The 18,477-nt window shown below is 43.8% G+C and overlaps 1 protein-coding gene across 2 annotated transcripts in view; it reads left to right on the top strand.

The window, feature by feature from the left end:
- Nucleotides 1-16,310: 16,310 nt before the first annotated feature.
- Nucleotides 16,311-18,477, top strand: part of VCL (vinculin) — a 99,877-nt gene continuing 97,710 nt past the window's right edge. Inside the window, exon 1 of one of the 2 annotated variants that reach the window (XM_024740976.1) lies at nucleotides 16,311-16,675. In XM_024740976.1, the coding sequence (XP_024596744.1) occupies nucleotides 16,508-16,675 (168 nt within the window). In that variant the 5' untranslated portion in view covers nucleotides 16,311-16,507. The remainder of the gene's footprint in view (nucleotides 16,676-18,477) is intronic. The other variant, XM_024740967.1, reaches the window with a different exon arrangement.

Below are 18,477 nucleotides of genomic sequence, written 5' to 3'. Positions count from 1 at the left end.
AAAAAGGAAAGAGAGTCAGTACAGAGGGAGGAGAATGAAGCAGGAGCCCTGAGAAGATACAGATATAGATAGATATCTGCCATTGTACTCGACCACTCCATAATCCCTTTTGTTCTGTCACTGATGAGGCTAGGCTGCACCTCCTAACTTTGATTCTGTGAGATATTCTTCTATCTATGCAACACATGTCTTTTTTGGGTTTGTTTGTTTAAGTGCATTTGACTCCTAAGAACTGCCACGTGTGGGAGAGGTAGCTAAGAGCAGAGCAACACCCCTTTCCTGATGCCAGACCATGGATACCCGTGGGGAGAACTGGGGAAGAGGTGTCCCCTGCCTTGATGGTCTCATCAAGGTCCCAGAGAGAGACCACAAGGTGAGGAGGCCAAAGCAGCAGAATCCTACAGATCTATTCCTGACCCCTCAAGAGATAGCCCTTCTCACCAGGTCATATTGAAAAGGTGACTTTTTGGTATTCGGAGGAATGAGTATTAAGTATTTGTTTTAGTATTAATGGACACATGGCTGAAATTTGTAACCTTAGGCTGATGAAACTCAAGCATTTGGACAACCTAGGTAAAACGAGCGCTTCACAACAGGCCTATAATTAATGCTAGTTATTTTCCGCCTCCTTTCCAAGATTCTCTGTCATTCTATAAAATGCCATGCTCCAGGGTCAATTATCTATGAATCCACTCTGATTTCTGGAGAAATCACTTCTGAGTACATAAAGAGTAATGCAAGTCTCCCTTGCTTAGGAGAATGAATTGCATTTTAGGAATTTTGCTAAGTGGCTTACATTCTCTCATTGACTTCCATTAAAAAATTACCAAATCAGGGCTTCCCTGGTGGCGCAGTGGTTGAGAGTCCCCCTGCCGATGCAGGGGACACGGGTTTGTACCCCGGTCTGGGAAGATCCCACATGCAGCGGAGCAGCTGGGCCTGTGAGCCATGGCCGCTGAGCCTGCGCGTCTGGAGCCTGTGCTCCGTAATGGGAGGGGCCGCAACAGTGAGAGGCCCGCGTACCCAAAAAAAAAAAAAAAAAATTACCAAATCAGGGGGCTCTAAAACATGCTGATTATAAGTATTCTTAGAAAACGTTTCAAAATAAAAATAAAACCTCTTTATAAAAAGCAAGGCTTGTATAGGTCACATATTGGAAAGAAAACAAGAGTTCTCTTAGAAAAGATAGTAATTATTCACAATACTCCAAAGTATAATCCTGTGCCTTTCTCAAAATGAGTCCTCAAATAAAAATATTAGATGTGTGCCTGATGCTGTAGGGTGTGTATTGGGGGTGGTAGGAAAAGGGAAGAAATACCTCTCCTGTTTGGGTGATTTGAATACCTTTATCTTCTCAAGCTGGTGCAAACCATTTAGTATACAGTTTCTTCCCTTTTCTCAGGCTAGGGACACAGACAAGACTGCGGAATAGCAATGTGTTTTAACCAGGGCTCTTCTGACTGCTGATGAGATAATCCTAACTTAACTTAGCTAAAGCCAAAGGACATTTATTGGTTCTTACATTTGAGTGGTTCAGGGCAGGCTCTGGCTTTAAGCGTAACTGGATTCAGGGGCTCAAACAATGGGACAAGGTTTTCTTCTTTCCCTGTCTTTGTGCCTTGCTTCTCTCTGTGGTTTGGCCTCATTTTTTTCTACTCTAGATAGGACTCTGGGGAAATTGTCTTCAACAACTCCAGTTTCACATCTTTCAAGTTTAGTATGTCCAATAGAGAATTTCTCTCTGTCTCTCACAATATCCATAAGTCAATTTCAGGGAAGGGTTTAGATTGGCTCTGCTAGGGTTGTGTGTCCTTTCTTGAATGGTTGACTATTACCAAAAAGGTGGGATATTATGATTGGCCAGTCTTGGGTATAGTCACTCTACTTTGGTAATCGTGAGGGGAAGAGGTTAGAGAAAAGGGAAAACTGTAATTTAGAGCCCCACCAGGTCATATGAAGTAGGAGAGGAATTCTCCAAAGCAAAAGGGTATGTACATTAGTAGGAGGATAGAAGAAACATACTGAGTGTTAAATGTTATAGCTCCCAGAGGGTAAGAGGTAGAATCCAATCTAGATTTTTCTACCTTTGGTCTCTCTATGTCTCAGTTTCTTGGGCTAATAACTATAATTTGCTTAAGCTGATGAGATTCTTTTCTTTAGTTCCAAACCACATGATAAAATACTTTTTTGTTTTTTCTTCCTATAGCTTTTGAACTTACTGCTCTTTCCAGACTCCTCTGCTCAGCAATATCCATACAAATTGTTAAGTTACCTTTGGACTTGAAGAGACAGTGGCATCTAAAGTTAAGATGCAAAGTCTGTGAGAAATGAATTGGGTTTTGATTTTATTTTTTGTATTTATTTATTTATATTTATTTTTGGCTGCGTTGGGTCTTTGTTGCTGCACGTGGACTTTCTCTAGTTGTGGAGAGCGGGGGCTACCTTCGTTGCGGTGTGCAGGCTTCTCCTTATGGTGGCTTCTCTTGTTGTGCAGCGTGGGCTTTAGGCATGAGGGCTTCAGTAGTTGTAGCACATGGGCTCAGCAGTTGGGGTGCATGGGCTTAGTTGCTCCATGGCATGTGGGATCTTCCCGGACCAGGGCTCGAACCCATGTCCCCTGCATTGGCAGGCAGATTCTTAAACACTGCGCCACCAGGAAAGTCCCTGGTTTTAAATTTTAAAGCCCTAATCAAGTTTCTTCAACTTTCCTTCTGCTTTGACCAAAGGCTACTTAGAAAAGATGCAAGAACAAAGGCAATGACTGGAAGTACGTGGAGGCAATGACAGGAAGTACGTAAAATGTGTGAACATTTTACCAAATTTATAGATTTCAGGCTTTCTCTTAAGTGAGTTTCTGAAAATCATAGCATTCCTGTACCAGCCAAGAAAGTTTTCTTTATAGAAATCCACGCTGTAGCAAGTACTGTTCTTATAGATGGAGCGGGTAGCTTCTTAGGTTAGTGTTTACCAAATGCCAGAGCTGGGACTGATTGTGTTGGGATCACCAAGGGATCTTATTAACAATACAGATACTTTGGCCCCATTACAGACCTACTGAGCTTCTGGACTTCCCTGGTGGTGCAGTGGTTAAGAATCCACTTGCCAATGCAGGGGAGACGGGTTCGAGCCATGGTCTGGGAAGATCCCGCATGCCGCGGAGCAACTAAGCCCATGCGCTACGACTACTGAGCCTGCGCTCTAGAGCCCAAAAGCCATAACTACTGAGCCCATGTGCTACAACTACTGAAGCCTGTGTGCCTAAAGCCCGTGCTCTGTAACAAGAGAAGCCACCAAAATGAGAAGCCCGCACACCGCAACGAAGAGTAGCCCCTCTTGGCTGCAACTAGAGGAAGCCCAGGTGCAGCAATGAAGACCCAATGCAGCCAAAAAATAAAATAAAATGAATAAAATTTATTAAAATAATAATAAGGGAGTTTACTTTTTAAAAAAAATGCCTTCTAAGAAAAATGAGTGTATCTCTCCAACCAAAAGACATATATGGGGCTTCCCTGGTGGCGCAGTGGTTGAGAGTCCGCCTGCCAATGCAGGGGACACGGGTTTGTACCCCAGTCTGGGAAGATCCTACATGCCGCGGAGTGGCTGGGCCCGTGAGCCATGGCCGCTGAGCCTGCACGTCCGGAGTCTGTGCTCTGGAACGGGAGAGGCCACGACAGTGAGAGGGCCGCATACAGCAAAAAAAAAAAAAAAAAAAGACATATATGAATGTTCATAAAGTTTTATTCATATATAGCCAAAATTTGGGAGAAAAATCAAATGTCCACCAATAGCAGGAAGGCTAAATTTTGGTATATTCATGAAACGAAATACCATACAACAACAAAGAACAGAATACTGCAGGATGTAAGCATCTGGATGAACCTCACAGCTATAATAATGAGTGGAAGAAGCCAGGCACAAAAGAGTACATACTGTGTGATTCCATTTGTATAAATATCAAGAACAGGCAACACTATCTACGATGATGATAGAAATCAGATTAGTGAATACTTCTGGGGGAAGGGTGTATTAGATATCTATTCCTGTGTATCAAATTACCCAAAATCTTAATGGCATAAAACAAAAAAAACTATTTATTATCTCACATAAATTTCTCTGGGTCAGGGATTTGGGAACAGCTTATCTGGGTGGTTCTGATTCGGAGTCTCTCATGAGATTGTAGTCAAGATGTCAACCAGGCTGCAGTTACCTGAATGTATTATGCTTTAATAACATTTTTTTTTTAAAGCAATGACCTTCCTACACACGCTGCTAGACTGTAAGCTCTGTCTTCGTCACCACTTTTGTGCACCTGGCACAGTCTAGCACACAATAGGTGCCCTGTATCAAGTTAGCCTCTTTTGGTTGCAAGTGAAAGAAAATCAAATCAGGAAGTTCCCTGGTGGTCCAGTGGTTAAGACTCTGAGCTTCCACTGCAGGGTGTGCAGGTTTGATGCCTGGTGGGGGAACTAAGATTCTGCATTTCATGTGGTATGGCGAAAAAAAAAAACAAACCCAAATCAAACTGACTTAAACCACAAGATTAATTTGCTCAGTGTGCTGGTTAATTTTGTGCCCTCTAGACTGGGATATGAGGTGCCCAGATATTTGGTCATTTTCCTAGGTGTTTCTGTGAGGGTGTTTTTGGATGAGATTAACATTTAAATTGGTAGACTGAGTCAAGCAGATTGCCTCCCCTAATGTGAGTGGGTCTCATCCAATCAATTGAAGGCCTGGATAGAACAAAAAGGGTGAACACCGCCCAGGGAACAGAGAATTCTTTCCTGCCTGCCTTCCAACTGGGACAAGGCCTTTTTCCCTGCCTTTGGACTAGAACTGTAACATGAGCTTTTCCTGGGTCTTGAGCCAGCCAGCCCTTGACAGGAATTATACCACTGGCTCTCCTCGTTCTCAGGCCTTCAGACTTGGACTAGAACTAAATCACTCTCTTGGGTCTCCAGATTGCCAATTCACCCTGCAGATCGTGGGACTTGTCCTCCTCCATAATGAGCCAATTCTTTACAATAAATCTCTTTGGTTCCTATTGGTTTTGTTTCTCAGGAGAACCTTGATCAATATACTCAGTAACTGAAAAATCCTCAGGTTAGACTGGCATCAGGTGAGAATTGAGTCCAAAATAAAAATTTCACTGAGGACATATTTCTCTCTTTCTCTCTCCACAGTGTTGCCTTCATAGTCAAGCTCTTTATGGTGTTCCTCAGAGCTCCAGATTGTCCCATCATGGAAGTGAAATGGCTGCATATGCTTCCATTTTTACACCATACCTTGAGGGAAAAGAAAGCATGTCTCTGGTAGCTCCTATACTTGGGAGTCACTCTTTCTCATATTGGAACAAATTGGATTAATTGCTTACTTTTTTTTTTTAACGTCTTTATTGGAGCATAATTGTTTTAAAATGGTGTGTTAGTTTCTGCTATACAACAAAGTGAATTAGCTATAAGTATATATATATCCCCATATCCTCTCCCTCTTGAGCCTCCCTCCAACCCTCCCTATCCCACCCCTCTAGGTCATCACAAAGCATCAAGCTGATCTCCCTGTGCTATGCATCAGCTTCCCACTAGCCATCCATTTTACATTTGGTAATATATATATGTCCATGCCACTCTCTCACTTCATCCCAGCTTACCCTTCCCCCACTGTGTCCTCAAGTCTGTTCTCTACATCTGCGTTTTTATTCCTGCCTTGACACTAGGTTCATCAGTACCGTTTTTCTGGATTCTATACATATGCGTTAGCATATAGTATTTGTTTTTCTCTTTCTGACGGACTTCACTCCGTATGACAGACTCTAGGTCCATCTACCTCATTACAAATAACTTAATTTTGTTCCTTTTAATGAATGAGTAATATTCCATTACATATATGTGCCACATTTTCTTTATCCATTCATTGGTCATGGGCATTTACGTTGCTTCCATGTCCTGGCTACTGTAAATAGTGCTGCAATGAACATTGTGGTACATGTATCTTTTTGAATTATGGTTTTCTTAGGGTATATGCCCAGTAGTGGGATTGCTGGGTCATATGGTAGTTCTATTTGTAGTTTTTTAAGGAACCTCCATACTGTTCTCCATAGTGGCTGTATCAATTTACATTCCCACCAACACTGCAGGATGGTTCCCTTTTCTCCACAGCCTCTCCAGCATTTATTGTTTGTAGATTTTTTGATGATGGTCATTCTGACCAGTGAAGTGATACCTCATTGTGGTTTTGATTTGCATTTCTCTAATGATTAGTGATGTTGAGCATCGGTTCATGTGTTTGTTGGCAGTCTGTATGTCTTCTTTGGAGAAATGTCTGTTTAGGTTTTGGGCCCCTTTTTGGATTGGGTTGTTTGCTTTTTTGATATTGAGCTGCATGGGCTGCTTGTATATTTTGGAGATTAATCCTTTGTCTGTTGCTTCATTTGCAAATATTTTCTCCCATTCTGAGGGCTGTCTTTTCATCTCGTTTATGGTTTCCTTTGCTGTGCAAAAGCTTTTAAGTTACATTAGGTTCCATTTGTTTATTTTTGTTTTCATTTCCATTTCTCTAGGAGGTGAGTCAAAAAGGATCTTGCTGTGACTTATGTCATAGAGTGTTCTGCCTATGTTTTCCTCTAAGAATTTTATAGTGTCTGGCCTTACATTTAGGTATTTAATCCATTTTGAGTTTATTTTTGTGTATGGTGTTAGGAAGTGTTTTAATTTCATTCTTTTATATGTAGCTGTCCAGTTTTCCCAGCACCACTTATTGAAGAAGCTGTCTTTTCTCCATTGTATATTCTTGCCTCCTTTGTCAAAGATAAGTTGACCATATGTGTATGGGTTTACCTCTGGGCTTTGTATCCTGTTCCATTGATCTATATTTCTCTTTTTGTGCCAGTACCATACTGTCTTGATTACTGTATCTTTATAGTATAGTTTGAAGTCATGGAGCCTGATTCCTCCAGCTCTGTTTTTCTTTCTCAGGATTGCTTTTGCTATTCGGGGTCTTTTGTGTTTCCATACAAACTGTAAAATTTCTTGTTCTAGTTCTGTGAAAAATGCCATTGGTATTTTGATAGGGATTGCATTGAATCTGTAGATTGCTTTGGGTAGTACAGTCATTTTCACAATGTTGATTCTTCTAATCCAAGAATATGGTATACCTTTCCATCTGTTTGTATTGTCTTTGATTTCTTTCCTCAGTGTCTTATAGTTTTCTGCATACAGGTCTTTTGTCTCCTTAGGTAGGTTTATTCCTAGGTATTTTATTCTTTTTGTCAACTGCTTACTTTTGAACCAATCACTATGAGCAAGTGGAGAGACTGTATTGATTGACTCATGTCCAACAAGGACTACCCCTGGAGCTGTGTTCTTGTGCATCAGAAAGGGGCAAGTATCTATCTCAGAAAAGCAAAAGGTTTTTTAGATCTCTGAGTTTGGTTTCATTGGGAAGAATTGATCCCTTGGCTATTCTAGCTGCAAGAAAGCCTGGGTAATTTAGTATAGTTAGCTGAGTTCTGATAGGAGGAAGGGGAAATACATTTTGGGTGGACAACTAGTGGTATCTTTTATACCAACAAAAAAGAATGGGATTATCATACTTGGTTCAGAGAAAGCATCGTTCATCCTTTAGGTTTGGGGAGGCGCCCACCTTCTCTCAGCATATTTGCCTCCTTTGACAGATAACACTTTTCAAATGTTCTCCTTAAATGTGAGTTGATACTTCTCCATCAAGAAGTGGGTCTATGTTCCCTTCCTGGAATCTGGGAGGACTCATGTATGATTCAGGTGAGAAGTGATATTTGTGACTTTCAAGGCTAGGTTAGAAAAGGCAATACAGCTTCTGCATAGCTCTTGATCTCTTGGGAGATGTGCCTTTGGAATTCTGAGTCCTGTAAAGAAGTCTGGCTACCCTGAAGTCATCATGCTTGAGAGCCCATGGGAGGGACCACATAGAAATAGAAAGAGATACTTGAAGGGCTCCATCACTTAAGCCCCCATGATCTTCGAGTCTTCCTAGTCCAGGTATCAGACATATGATTGAAGAAGCTTTTCAGATGACCCCAGCTGTAGCTACTATCTCACTGCAGCCTCATGAGAGACTCTGAGCTAGAACTTCCCAGCCAGGTTACTTGAAAATTCCTGAACCACAGAAAACATGAGAGAATAAAAGATTATTGTTTTGGAGTAATTTACATGCAGCAATAGATAACTACTATACTTCTCCAAAGTATTAGATTCTACAAGCTAAGGATGAAGGAGAGAATGCCTACTGAGTAGGTAACCAATGGTGTTTGTTCGACTCATAAGTAGTAAAGGTGTTAAAGCAACAATTCAATGCATATAAAAATAAAAACTCAAGGCTATTTTTCAAAGCACTATTTACAATAATAAAAAGTTGGAGACAACCTAAATGTCCCAAACTAGAAAGTTATTTAAATAAATTATGGTTCTTGCACACTTTAAATGTAATATGTCTATAAACTGACTATAAAAATCAAGGTTTGAAGAATATTCAATGTCATGGGCATATGTTCTTGATATAATAATGTTAAGGTGAAAATAGTAGGAATAAAAATTGAACACTATATTTTAAAAGGGTGAATTTTATAGTATGTAAATTATCTCAGAAAAAAATTGTATGAGAAAAAATTGAACATACACATAAAAATATATATGAATAGAAAGAAAGGCTAAAAGGGAATATATTAAAATGTTATTAGTAGTTATCTTTGGAAGCTGAAATTCTCCATAATATTTAATACCATTATTTGTAGCTTTCTCACACAATGAATAAGGTTGAAGTGCAATAAAAAAGTGAGAAAACTGGAAAAAGGTATATAAAGTTGAAAATGATTTAAATTCACATTGCATTTTTAAAAGCTTGGTCAAGAAAGAGCAGGATCATATGGTAGTTCTATTTTTAATTTTTGAGGATGCTCCATACTGATTTCAATAATGGCTGTACCAATTTACATTCCCCAAAGTGTATAAGGATTCACTTTTCTCCACATCCTCACCAACACTTGTTATTTTCTGACTTTTTTTTTTTTTTTTTTTTTTTTGCGGCACGCGGGCCTCTCACTGTTGTGGCTTCTCCCATTGCGGAGCACAGGCTCCGGACGCGCAAGCTCAGCGGTCATGGCTCACGGGTCTAACCGCTCCGCAGCATGTGGGATCCTCCTGGACCGGGACGCGAACCCGTGTCCCCTGCATCGGCAGGCAGACTCTCAACCACTGCGCCACCAGGGCAGCCCTGACTTTTTGATAGGAGCCATTCTAACAGATATGAGGTGATAGGTGATATCTGTGTGGTTTTGATTTGCAGTTCCCTGTTGATTATTGATACTGAGCACCTTTTTGGATGTCTTCTTTAGAAAATACAATTCTACTTCTGGGTATATATCCAAAGGAAACAAAATCGAACTCTTGAAAAGATATCTGCACTCCCATGTTCATTGCAGCATTATTCACAATAGCCAAGACATGGAAAGAACCTATGTGTCCACGCAATGATAAAGAAAATGTGGTATATGTATACAGTGGAACATTATTCAGCATTAAAAAAGAAGGAAATTCTGCCATTTGCAACAACATGGATGAAACTGGAAGACAGTATGCTAAGTGAAATAAGCCAGACACGGAAAGATAAATACTGCATGCTCTCACTTACGTGTAATATCTAAAAAAGTCAAACTCGTAGAAACAAAGAGTAGAAGGGTGGTTACTATGGGATGGGGTGGACGGAGTGGGAAAAATGGGGAGATGTTGATCAAAGTGTACAAACTTTCAGTTATAAGATGAGTAAGTTTTGGAGACCTAATATACAGCCTGGTGACTATAGTTAATAATACTGTATACTGTTAATGTATTGTTAATGTATTGTATACTTGAAATTTTCTGAGTAGATCTTAAGTATTTTCAACATACATGAAAAATGGTAACTATACGCAATGATGGATGTGTTAATTAGCTTGATTATAGTGATCATTTCACAATGTGTCTGTATATCAAAACACCACATTGTACACTATAAATGTATATATACATATATGATACCATATATTTTATACAAATAAATAGTCTTTATTTGCGAATTATACCTTATTAAAGCTAGGGGTAAAAAAAAGAAAAAGAACCACATTGTTTTCAAAGTGAAGGCGGAAGTGGTTGTGGTTTTGGGTGGGGGTGGAGGGTGGGGTGGGGTGTGCATGCAGCATTTGGGGAAGGAAAGGAAGAACTACTGATTGAGCCACTGTGTGGTTCTTATGTGGGGGCAGCGTGGGGAAAGGGCTGGTGACGTGTTCTAGAGAGAGAAGGTACATCTGTGGTGAGATAGGGGGATGCAGTGTGTATGTGTATAAGTTGTAGATTGACCCACGTGGGCATAAAGTGCACTGAAGTGTACTGAGTAGGTGTAAGTAAATCCTTAGACACATGACCGACATACAGCAGTCCAAAACCTCACCAGGAGGAGAACACAAACACGGAGCGAAACTGAGCGTCCCAACTAAATATAGAAGAATCTCTATTCTTGACTAAAATTTCCACAAATTGTACTCACACTGACAGTTGCTACTATGTCTCAATTTCCCAGGCTGTGTAATAAAAGAGAACTGTACTTCTTGTTTTCTACCTACCTCAGAGAATTGCTATGGACTTAAAAGAATCTAAAGTTTCCCATGTCATTGGCACTGCGTAAAATAACTGCCAGCATCGAAAGCTCTTCCCCAGTTTCCTCTAATTGGAAAATGCTAAATTTTTACATATCTTACAATGTTCCCTATCATTAGTGGCCTTCAGACTAATTAACACGGCAAAAAGTAATGTTGAGCTAGCCACGACCACGAGCAAATGTCACACAGTCCCTAACCTCTGGAGGTTATAATCTTGTGGAAATTTCCCTTTTTTTTTTTTTTTTTTTTTTTTTTTTTTTTTGCGGTACGCGGGCCTCTCACCGCTGTGGCCTCTCCCGTTGCAGAGCACAGGCTCTGGACGCGCAGGCTCAGTGGCCATGGCCCACGGGCCCAGCCGCTCCGCGGCATGTGGGATCTTCCCGGACCGGGGCACGAACCCATGTCCCCTGCATCTGCAGGCGGACTCTCAACCACTGCGCCACCAGGGAAGCCCTCATCATCATCTTTGAGTTGTATGAACATTCACTTCCGTCTGACTAATTTAATCACTCTCCCGAACATGCTTCCCTCCAGGTCTTGCTCATTCTGGAATGTCGGCCAGTCGTCTTGCCTGCCTAAGCAAACATTATTCTTCCTTTGAGGCCAGATTTAATTCCACCATCCCATAAATTCTTTCTTACCCTCAGGCCCATGGTGAGCTCCTCTCGCTTGGAACTTGATCACATGATCTTCACCACATTATTTTTGACTTACTTTCATGATGGTTCTTAGTCTAGTGCAGGTTATGAATTGACCTCTCTCTCTCTCTGGTTTTCTTTTTGCGGTACGCGGGCCTCTCACTGCTGTGGCCTCTCCCGTTGCGGAGCACAGGCTCCGGACGCACAGGCTCAGCGGCCACGGCTCACGGGCCCAGCCGCTCAGCGGCACGTGGGATCCTCCCGGACCGGGGCACGAACCCGCGTCCCCTGCATCGGCAGGCGGACTCCCAACCACTGCGCCACCAGGGAAGCCCTCTGGTAACATTTTTTGAGTGCTTATTATGTGCTAATCCTTTGTATTCAATACGATTGAAAACATTATTATCCCCATTTTAGAGATGAGAAAACAGAAGCTTTGTAACTTGCCAAGTATCAATTTGAAACCGTGTGGCTAAGTGCCCAGCTATAAATCTGGGGTTCTGTTATTATAGAGGAAGAGCAGAACAGGTATTGGGGACATCTAGCAGTCTCTGTCATAGAGAGATGTGAGAGAAATATAAAATGGTCATCTAATAAACGGCAGACTGTGATAAGTGCTACGAAGCAGAAAGGATTGTATAAAGAGCTCATGCCAGGGCTTTGCAGTGGGAAGTCATAGAGAAAGAACTAGAAGTGGGCTTTGAAGATAGGTGCATTAGTTATTCTATTGCTATGTAACAAATTACCTCACAACGCCCATTTATGTTTTTATTTTTTATATCAATTTATTTATTTATTTTTGGCTGTGTTGGGTCTTCGTTGCTGCGCGCAGGCTTTCTCTAGCTGTGGTGGGTGGGGGCTACTCTTTGTCGTGGTGCTCAGGCTTCTCATTGCGGTGGCTTCTTTTGTTGCAGAGCACGGGCTCTAGTCGCGCAGGCTTCAGTAGTTGTGGCTTGCGGGCTCTAGAGCGCAGACTCAGTAGTTGTGGCACACGGGCTTAGTTGCTCCGTGGCATGTGGGATCTTCCCAGACCAGGGCTCGAACCCATGTCCCATGAATTGGCAGGCGGATTCTTAACCACTGTGCCACCAGGGAAGCCCACAACTCCCATTTATTATCTCAAAATTGTATATGTCCAAAGTCTTGTGTGGTGTGGCTGGATTCTCTGCTCAGTATCACAAGGCTGTAATCAAGGTGCCAACTGGACTGAGTTCTCATCTGGAAGCTTTGGGGCAAATCTGTTACCAAGATCATTCTTCTTGTTGGCAGAATTCAGTTCCTCGCGGCTGTGGGAATGAGGTCCATGTTTTCCTGCTGTCTGTCAGCCAGGGCTAGGCTTAGCTCCTAGAAGCTGCCTGCATTCCTTGATATGTGGCCTCTTGCATCTTTAATCCAGCAATAGCTTGTCAAATCCTTCTTGTGCTTCTAATTTTTAATTTTCTCTTCTGTGACCAGCTGGAGAAAATTCTCTGCTTTAAGGGGGCTAATGAGATTAGGCGAGGCCTGCCTCGATAACCTCCCTATCTTAAATTCAACTGTACTATATAACGTCATCTAATCATGGGAGTAAAATCTATTATAGTCGTAGTCCTGGGGATTATACCAGGGGCCGTAAATCTAGGGGGACATCTTAGAATTTTACCTACCAGAGTAGATAAGACATAGACAAATAGAGAGAACTTTCTAGGTGGGAAAGAAATGCAGGCAAAACTCAAAAGTGAAACTCCACCACAGATTTTTGGATATTAGAATATGTCTGTTTGTGACTGCTCCAATAATAATAATAGCTTCCTTTTACTGAGGTCTCCTTGGTGTTTACACAAATTCATTCACCAATCCATATATCAGCTCTATGAAGGTGGTATCATTTCACTTTTACAAAGAAAGAAATTCAGGCAGAGAGAAGAAAAGCCACTCACCAGAGTTCTATCCCAATCAAGTTGTGAAGCTGGGATTATGGCTTGAGCTCTGGATGACTGCCGAGTTTGTGCTCTTTGCATTGTGTAACCCACCTGACTGTGGGTCTGGATGGGAAAGCAGAAGGCAGTAATGTTGGTCTGAGCCCAGTCTGTGGAGGTATTGACGTTAAAATGTATTAAAATGTGTTAACAGGTGCCGTGGAAGATTTTAGAGGGTGCATGTGAATTGTGGGGGAGGAAGGGGACAGAAGTGGATATGGATATGGATGGAGGGGAACACATGGACTGGATATGCAATATGATATTTTAGGGAGGTTAACATGGCCAGTCAGGAGGAGCCTGGATTACAAGATTGTAGGCAGGGATGATATGTTACAATTGACAACTACATGATCCAGCCTCTGAATCTCGCTGCCAACTTGCAGGAAATTCACAGGACAGAAGAACGTGTTAAATTGCACATAAGTATACAATCAGCAAAGTGGAGGCAGTGTGAGGATTATAGAAAACAAATCGTATACAGTTCCATCACCCCAATATTATTATTACTAATGTGAAATAGTGAACAGAGAAAAAAGCTTTGGTAGCTATGGTAGGACTAGAGAAAAATTTTAATAGATTTGATAAGAAACTCCATAAGGAATGGAAGTTCCTAGGGAGTTGTTTAGTAATTAAGGCAGTCATGGTCAGACCTATGTTACCAGCTATGTAACTAGGGTCAGGTTCATGGGTGTACAATCAATGTAGTTACACAGGGCCCTGCACTCAGAACTTCACATTTGGGATCAAATGCTCTGCAATCATTGTCTGTATTCTTAATAATTTTATCTTTGAATTTGTATTTTAGAAGAGAAGTCCAATGGGACAATTGGAACAGGCACTGGGGGCTTGGAACCTCAGCTTCTACATGGTCCTCCCTTCTACCACCTCTCTTGGATGGGTATTCAGTTTGCTTGCTCTCCCAACCTCTGGCCCCCTGACCTCACCCAGCCTCCCCTGCCCTTGTCCAGTGACCACTTTTACCCTCTACTCTACCTTGGGCAGAGCTCTGTGTGTGCCACCGATAGTATCTAGGGGTTAGGCAAGGAGGTGGTCATTCTCAACCCAAGGTATCAATACCACTGCATTTTTTTGCGCTTGACTTGGTGGAGGTGAGTCTCTTGCCTTCCTTTGTCCAGTTATTGAGAGAGTCTCAGTGTGGAGGTTGTAATACCTTTGGAGGTCACCCATTTGCTGTGGGCTGGGGAGGCAGGCCTGTGGTAAGGAGAGATGCCTGGTTTGGCCTCCTGTCCCTTGCTGGGAATAGTATGCCAGTCCAGCGGCTAGCAGGAGGGGGCTTCAGGCAGCCAGTGGGTTGCATGGGCCCCCAATTTCCTATGGGAGGATCTGTATTTATCCCAAAGGTATCTCCCTGCCCAGGAGTGTGACATTAGATAGCAAATAAAAAATACTCTGACAGGTTGAGAGAGAGAACCCAAAAAAGGAGTAAGCTTTACATTTTAGTATCTTTAACAGCACTTTTTTTCTGCTTTTTGATCCACATTTTTATTTTGCACTGGGTCCCATAAATTGAGTAGCTCGTCCTATGTGTGATCTTAGAAATTACAAAGTACCAAATTTAAAGTTTCTTAGAATTTAGAAAGTACCAAATAAACGTTAGCTTAAAACAGAGAAAGAAATCCATTGCCTCTAAGGACATGAAAGCAGTAACAAAAAAGTGGAGGTATTTATGAGAAGGAAAAGTACAGGACTTGGTAACACACACAGCAGAAACGGGATATATACCACTAGGCAAAAATAATTTCAAGAATTGCACAGGGCAACACACACTAGCTTAGTCTCTTGCAAAACATGGGTGCTTGAGAAATATTTGCGTTTGACTTGAGCATCTTCAGCTTGGAGGTATCAGCGAAACTTTCCTCTTGGAATGGGGAAGCTTAGGCAAAAGAGATTTTGAGGTGAGGAAGACATTTAGAAGATGTCATCTACAAAGCATGCTGTGAGAGGAATAGGCAATTTGGTCTAATCTATCAAAATGTAAAATGTACATAGTTTTGCATTTTCACTTCATTTCTAGGTCCTCGATAAATACACATGTGTACAATACAGAAGCAAGTACAATGATGTTCATGCAGAATTGTTGAATAGGGGCTTCCCTGGTGGCGCAGTGGTTGAGAGCCCGCCTGCTGATGCAGGGGACACGGGTTCGTGCCCTGGTCCGGGAAGATCCCACATGCCGTGGAGCGGCTGGGCCCGTGAGCCATGGCCGCTGAGCCTGCGCGTCCAGAGCCTCTGCTCCGCCACGGGAGAGGCCACAGCAGTGAGAGGCCCGCGTACCTCAAAAAAAAAAAAAAAAAAAAAAAAGCAAACATCAGAAACCAACCTAAATGTCCATAACTAGGAAACCGTTCGATTTCAGGCAATGGCGTACCATGCAGCCATTAAAAAGAATGAGGTAGACCTGGACCTATATTTACCAGGAGTGAGACAACCAGGGGATTTTAATTAAGGGGAAAAAATATCAAGTTCCAGGAGAATGCTTAATCCCATTTACTTAGAAAATATATATGTACAAGATAATGAGTAGATAAAGGTGTAGAAGCCTGAACACCAAACTTTAAACTGTGCTTGGGAGTGGGTGGAGCGTGTGTGTGAATGAATGGGACGCTTATGATTTCTCTGTGCACTTCTGTGTTTGAATGTATTGAGAGGAAGTGGAAAGTGTATTTTGAGGGCGTCGTGTGAAGGGAAAAGTTGGGGAGCAGGGTGAAGACTTACAGCTCCCTGGTCTCTTCAGACTCCAGCGCCGTCTGAGGTGAGGAGACCCCACCCCGCTGAGGTGATTCTGCAGAGGGGCGGAGCTCTGCAGAGCCAACACTGGAGGCGGCCCCGGGGGGCGGGGCCCCGACTCCAGCCGCACGCTCCGCTCCCACCATGCCCTTATAAGGAGCGCCCGGCGTTAGGGCTCGGGAATCCGGTCGCAAACCCCGCGGCTCAGCCCCAATCCCAGGCCCCTCCCTTGGGAATGGGGGCGGGGCTGGGCCTTGGCGGCGCGGTTGCGTGGGCGGAGCATCTCAAAGAGGGACCAATAGGAGTGGAGGCCCGGGTCTGAGCGGCGTTGCCATTGGGCGCGGCGACGAGAGGGGGCGGGGCGCTCGCGAGACTGGTTACGCCGAGGGAAGCCCGGACTCCGTAGTCGCTGCTCAGAGTCCGTCTCTCCGCGATTCTCGGCCCCGCCGTTCTCAGATCTCTGTAGCCCGCGGTTCGCCGCCCCGCTCGCCGCCGCGATGCCAGTGTTTCATACGCGCACGATTGAGAGCATTCTGGAGCCGGTGGCGCAGCAGATCTCGCACCTGGTGATCATGCACGAGGAAGGCGAGGTGGACGGCAAAGCCATCCCTGACCTCACCGCGCCTGTGGCCGCCGTGCAGGCGGCCGTCAGTAACCTCGTTCGGGTGAGCGCGCTGGGCCTGGGATGGGGAACGGGGGCGGGAGACGTCCCTGGGGTTCCGGCTTGCCTTGCGGCTCCCCTGCGCTGCCTGTGGCTTTGCCGGTGGGCTCGGGAGCCAGACCGCCTCGGGTTTGAATCCTGACGCCCCCGCGTTGTGACCTTGAGCAAGCCCCCGAGCCTCTCTGGGTTTCAGTTTCCTCACCTATAAAATGGGGGCAATCATAATAATGCCTGCCTTGCGGGTTTGTTGTGAAGATTCAGCCGGGTGGTATTTATAAAGTGGCTAGCGCAGCTTATGACCCATAGTAAGCGCTCAATAAATGACAGGCGTTAGGATGTCTGATACCCCTTTCCCTCAGCAGGCTGTCGCCCCTCCCGTTGACAGCCTTGCTTTCAGCTCCTTTTTAGGCCTCCTCAGCCTGGCCTCTGGGCTGGCGGGCTCCTCTGATGATTCCCTGACTTGCCTTCCAGGGATTCTTATTTGAGCCACGTTCTCCTTTCTAATACTTCTGCCCCTTACCTTGAGACCCGCCTCACCCACCTCTGAGCCCTCCCCAGAGCTCCCCGCGTCCGGCCCTTCTCTCCACTTGTTTTAGTGGCCACTTGTCCCTGTCTCCTCCTTTCCCGGGCATTCTACCTCTGCTCACACCTCTGGCACTCACAAACACCGGGTGATATCTTTATGCAGTAATTCATGACTACGAATCCCTTTTCCCCTTTCGCTTAACCCTGTTGCCTTTCATCCCCCTCCTCCCCCTCCAACTCCCGTGGAGATTTCCACCTGGCTTTACCTGCTGTCAAACGGCTTCCTCCCACTGGGGCCTTTCCAGACTCGGGGGCCCTCTTCATCGTCCCCTCCTCCTGGCAGGAAGCAAGATGGAGAGGCCTGTGGAATCTGTGATCTGCGGCCCCTGCCGGAGAAAAGAACGGGGCGTCTCCTCCCCGAGCCACAACTTTCCTAGATGGCGAAGTGGCTCTGCAGACCACTGTAGCCCACAGCTGTGACTAATAACTGAGGTGATTCCTGGAGGAGGCGGAGTCCACTTCTGAAAGGGGAAAAGAGGTGCTGTGACCAGTCTCCTAACACTCTGCTGGCTAATATCACACTTTTCTGTCCCACCCTGGGTGGGTGACTCAGACTGCTGCTGCCTGTGGGGAACAAATTTGGAAAAATTTTATACGGCTTCCCCACTGAGCTGTGTAACTAGTGTGTGCCAGGGTAGTTAGGAGGCTGGTAGGCAACTGTGGGTCTGGGTGGGGCTTGGGTTCTGTATCTGTTTAGAGCACTTTAGCACACTTCAGCTGCTCAAAGTCTTCCTCAGTCTTCAGGGGCCCAGTTCAGGAGACAGTTCAGGAGACTGGTACTAGGAGAATTCTACTGACCAAATTCCCCATCTGCCTTCTGTGTAGATTTAGTTAGACTGTATTCAGGAAGAATACTGAATTCATTCAAAATGTCTACTTCTACACTGTTCTTGTTCTTTTTATAACTAATTTTGATCTAAGACTCCGGAGTACATTCTTATGTAGTGTTGTCTAACATGGCTGCATTCCAGGCCTCCATTTCTTAACAAGTAGGAAACAATGTAAAGAGACAAGGTAATAGTGTCCCTCCAAGGAGTACTTCAGGAAATGAAATCTTAAAACCACATGTTGCACTTGGAGCAGAGCTAGTGTATAGTCTAGGGGCTGATATCTGGTTAGGCTATTTAGAAAAAAGTTATTTATGAGCTTCAATGCATGAATTAATAAGAACTGAATGTCTGCTATATAGGGAGCATTTTTTTTTTTTTTTTTTTTTTTTTT

Source organism: Neophocaena asiaeorientalis, unplaced genomic scaffold (genome assembly GCF_003031525.2).
Source record: "Neophocaena asiaeorientalis asiaeorientalis breed wild unplaced genomic scaffold, Neophocaena_asiaeorientalis_V1.1 scaffold484, whole genome shotgun sequence".
In the NCBI taxonomy this organism is placed as follows: domain Eukaryota; kingdom Metazoa; phylum Chordata; class Mammalia; order Artiodactyla; family Phocoenidae; genus Neophocaena; species Neophocaena asiaeorientalis.
Note: the sequence above shows the minus strand (reverse complement) of the source record. Positions and strands in the feature narration are given on the sequence as shown.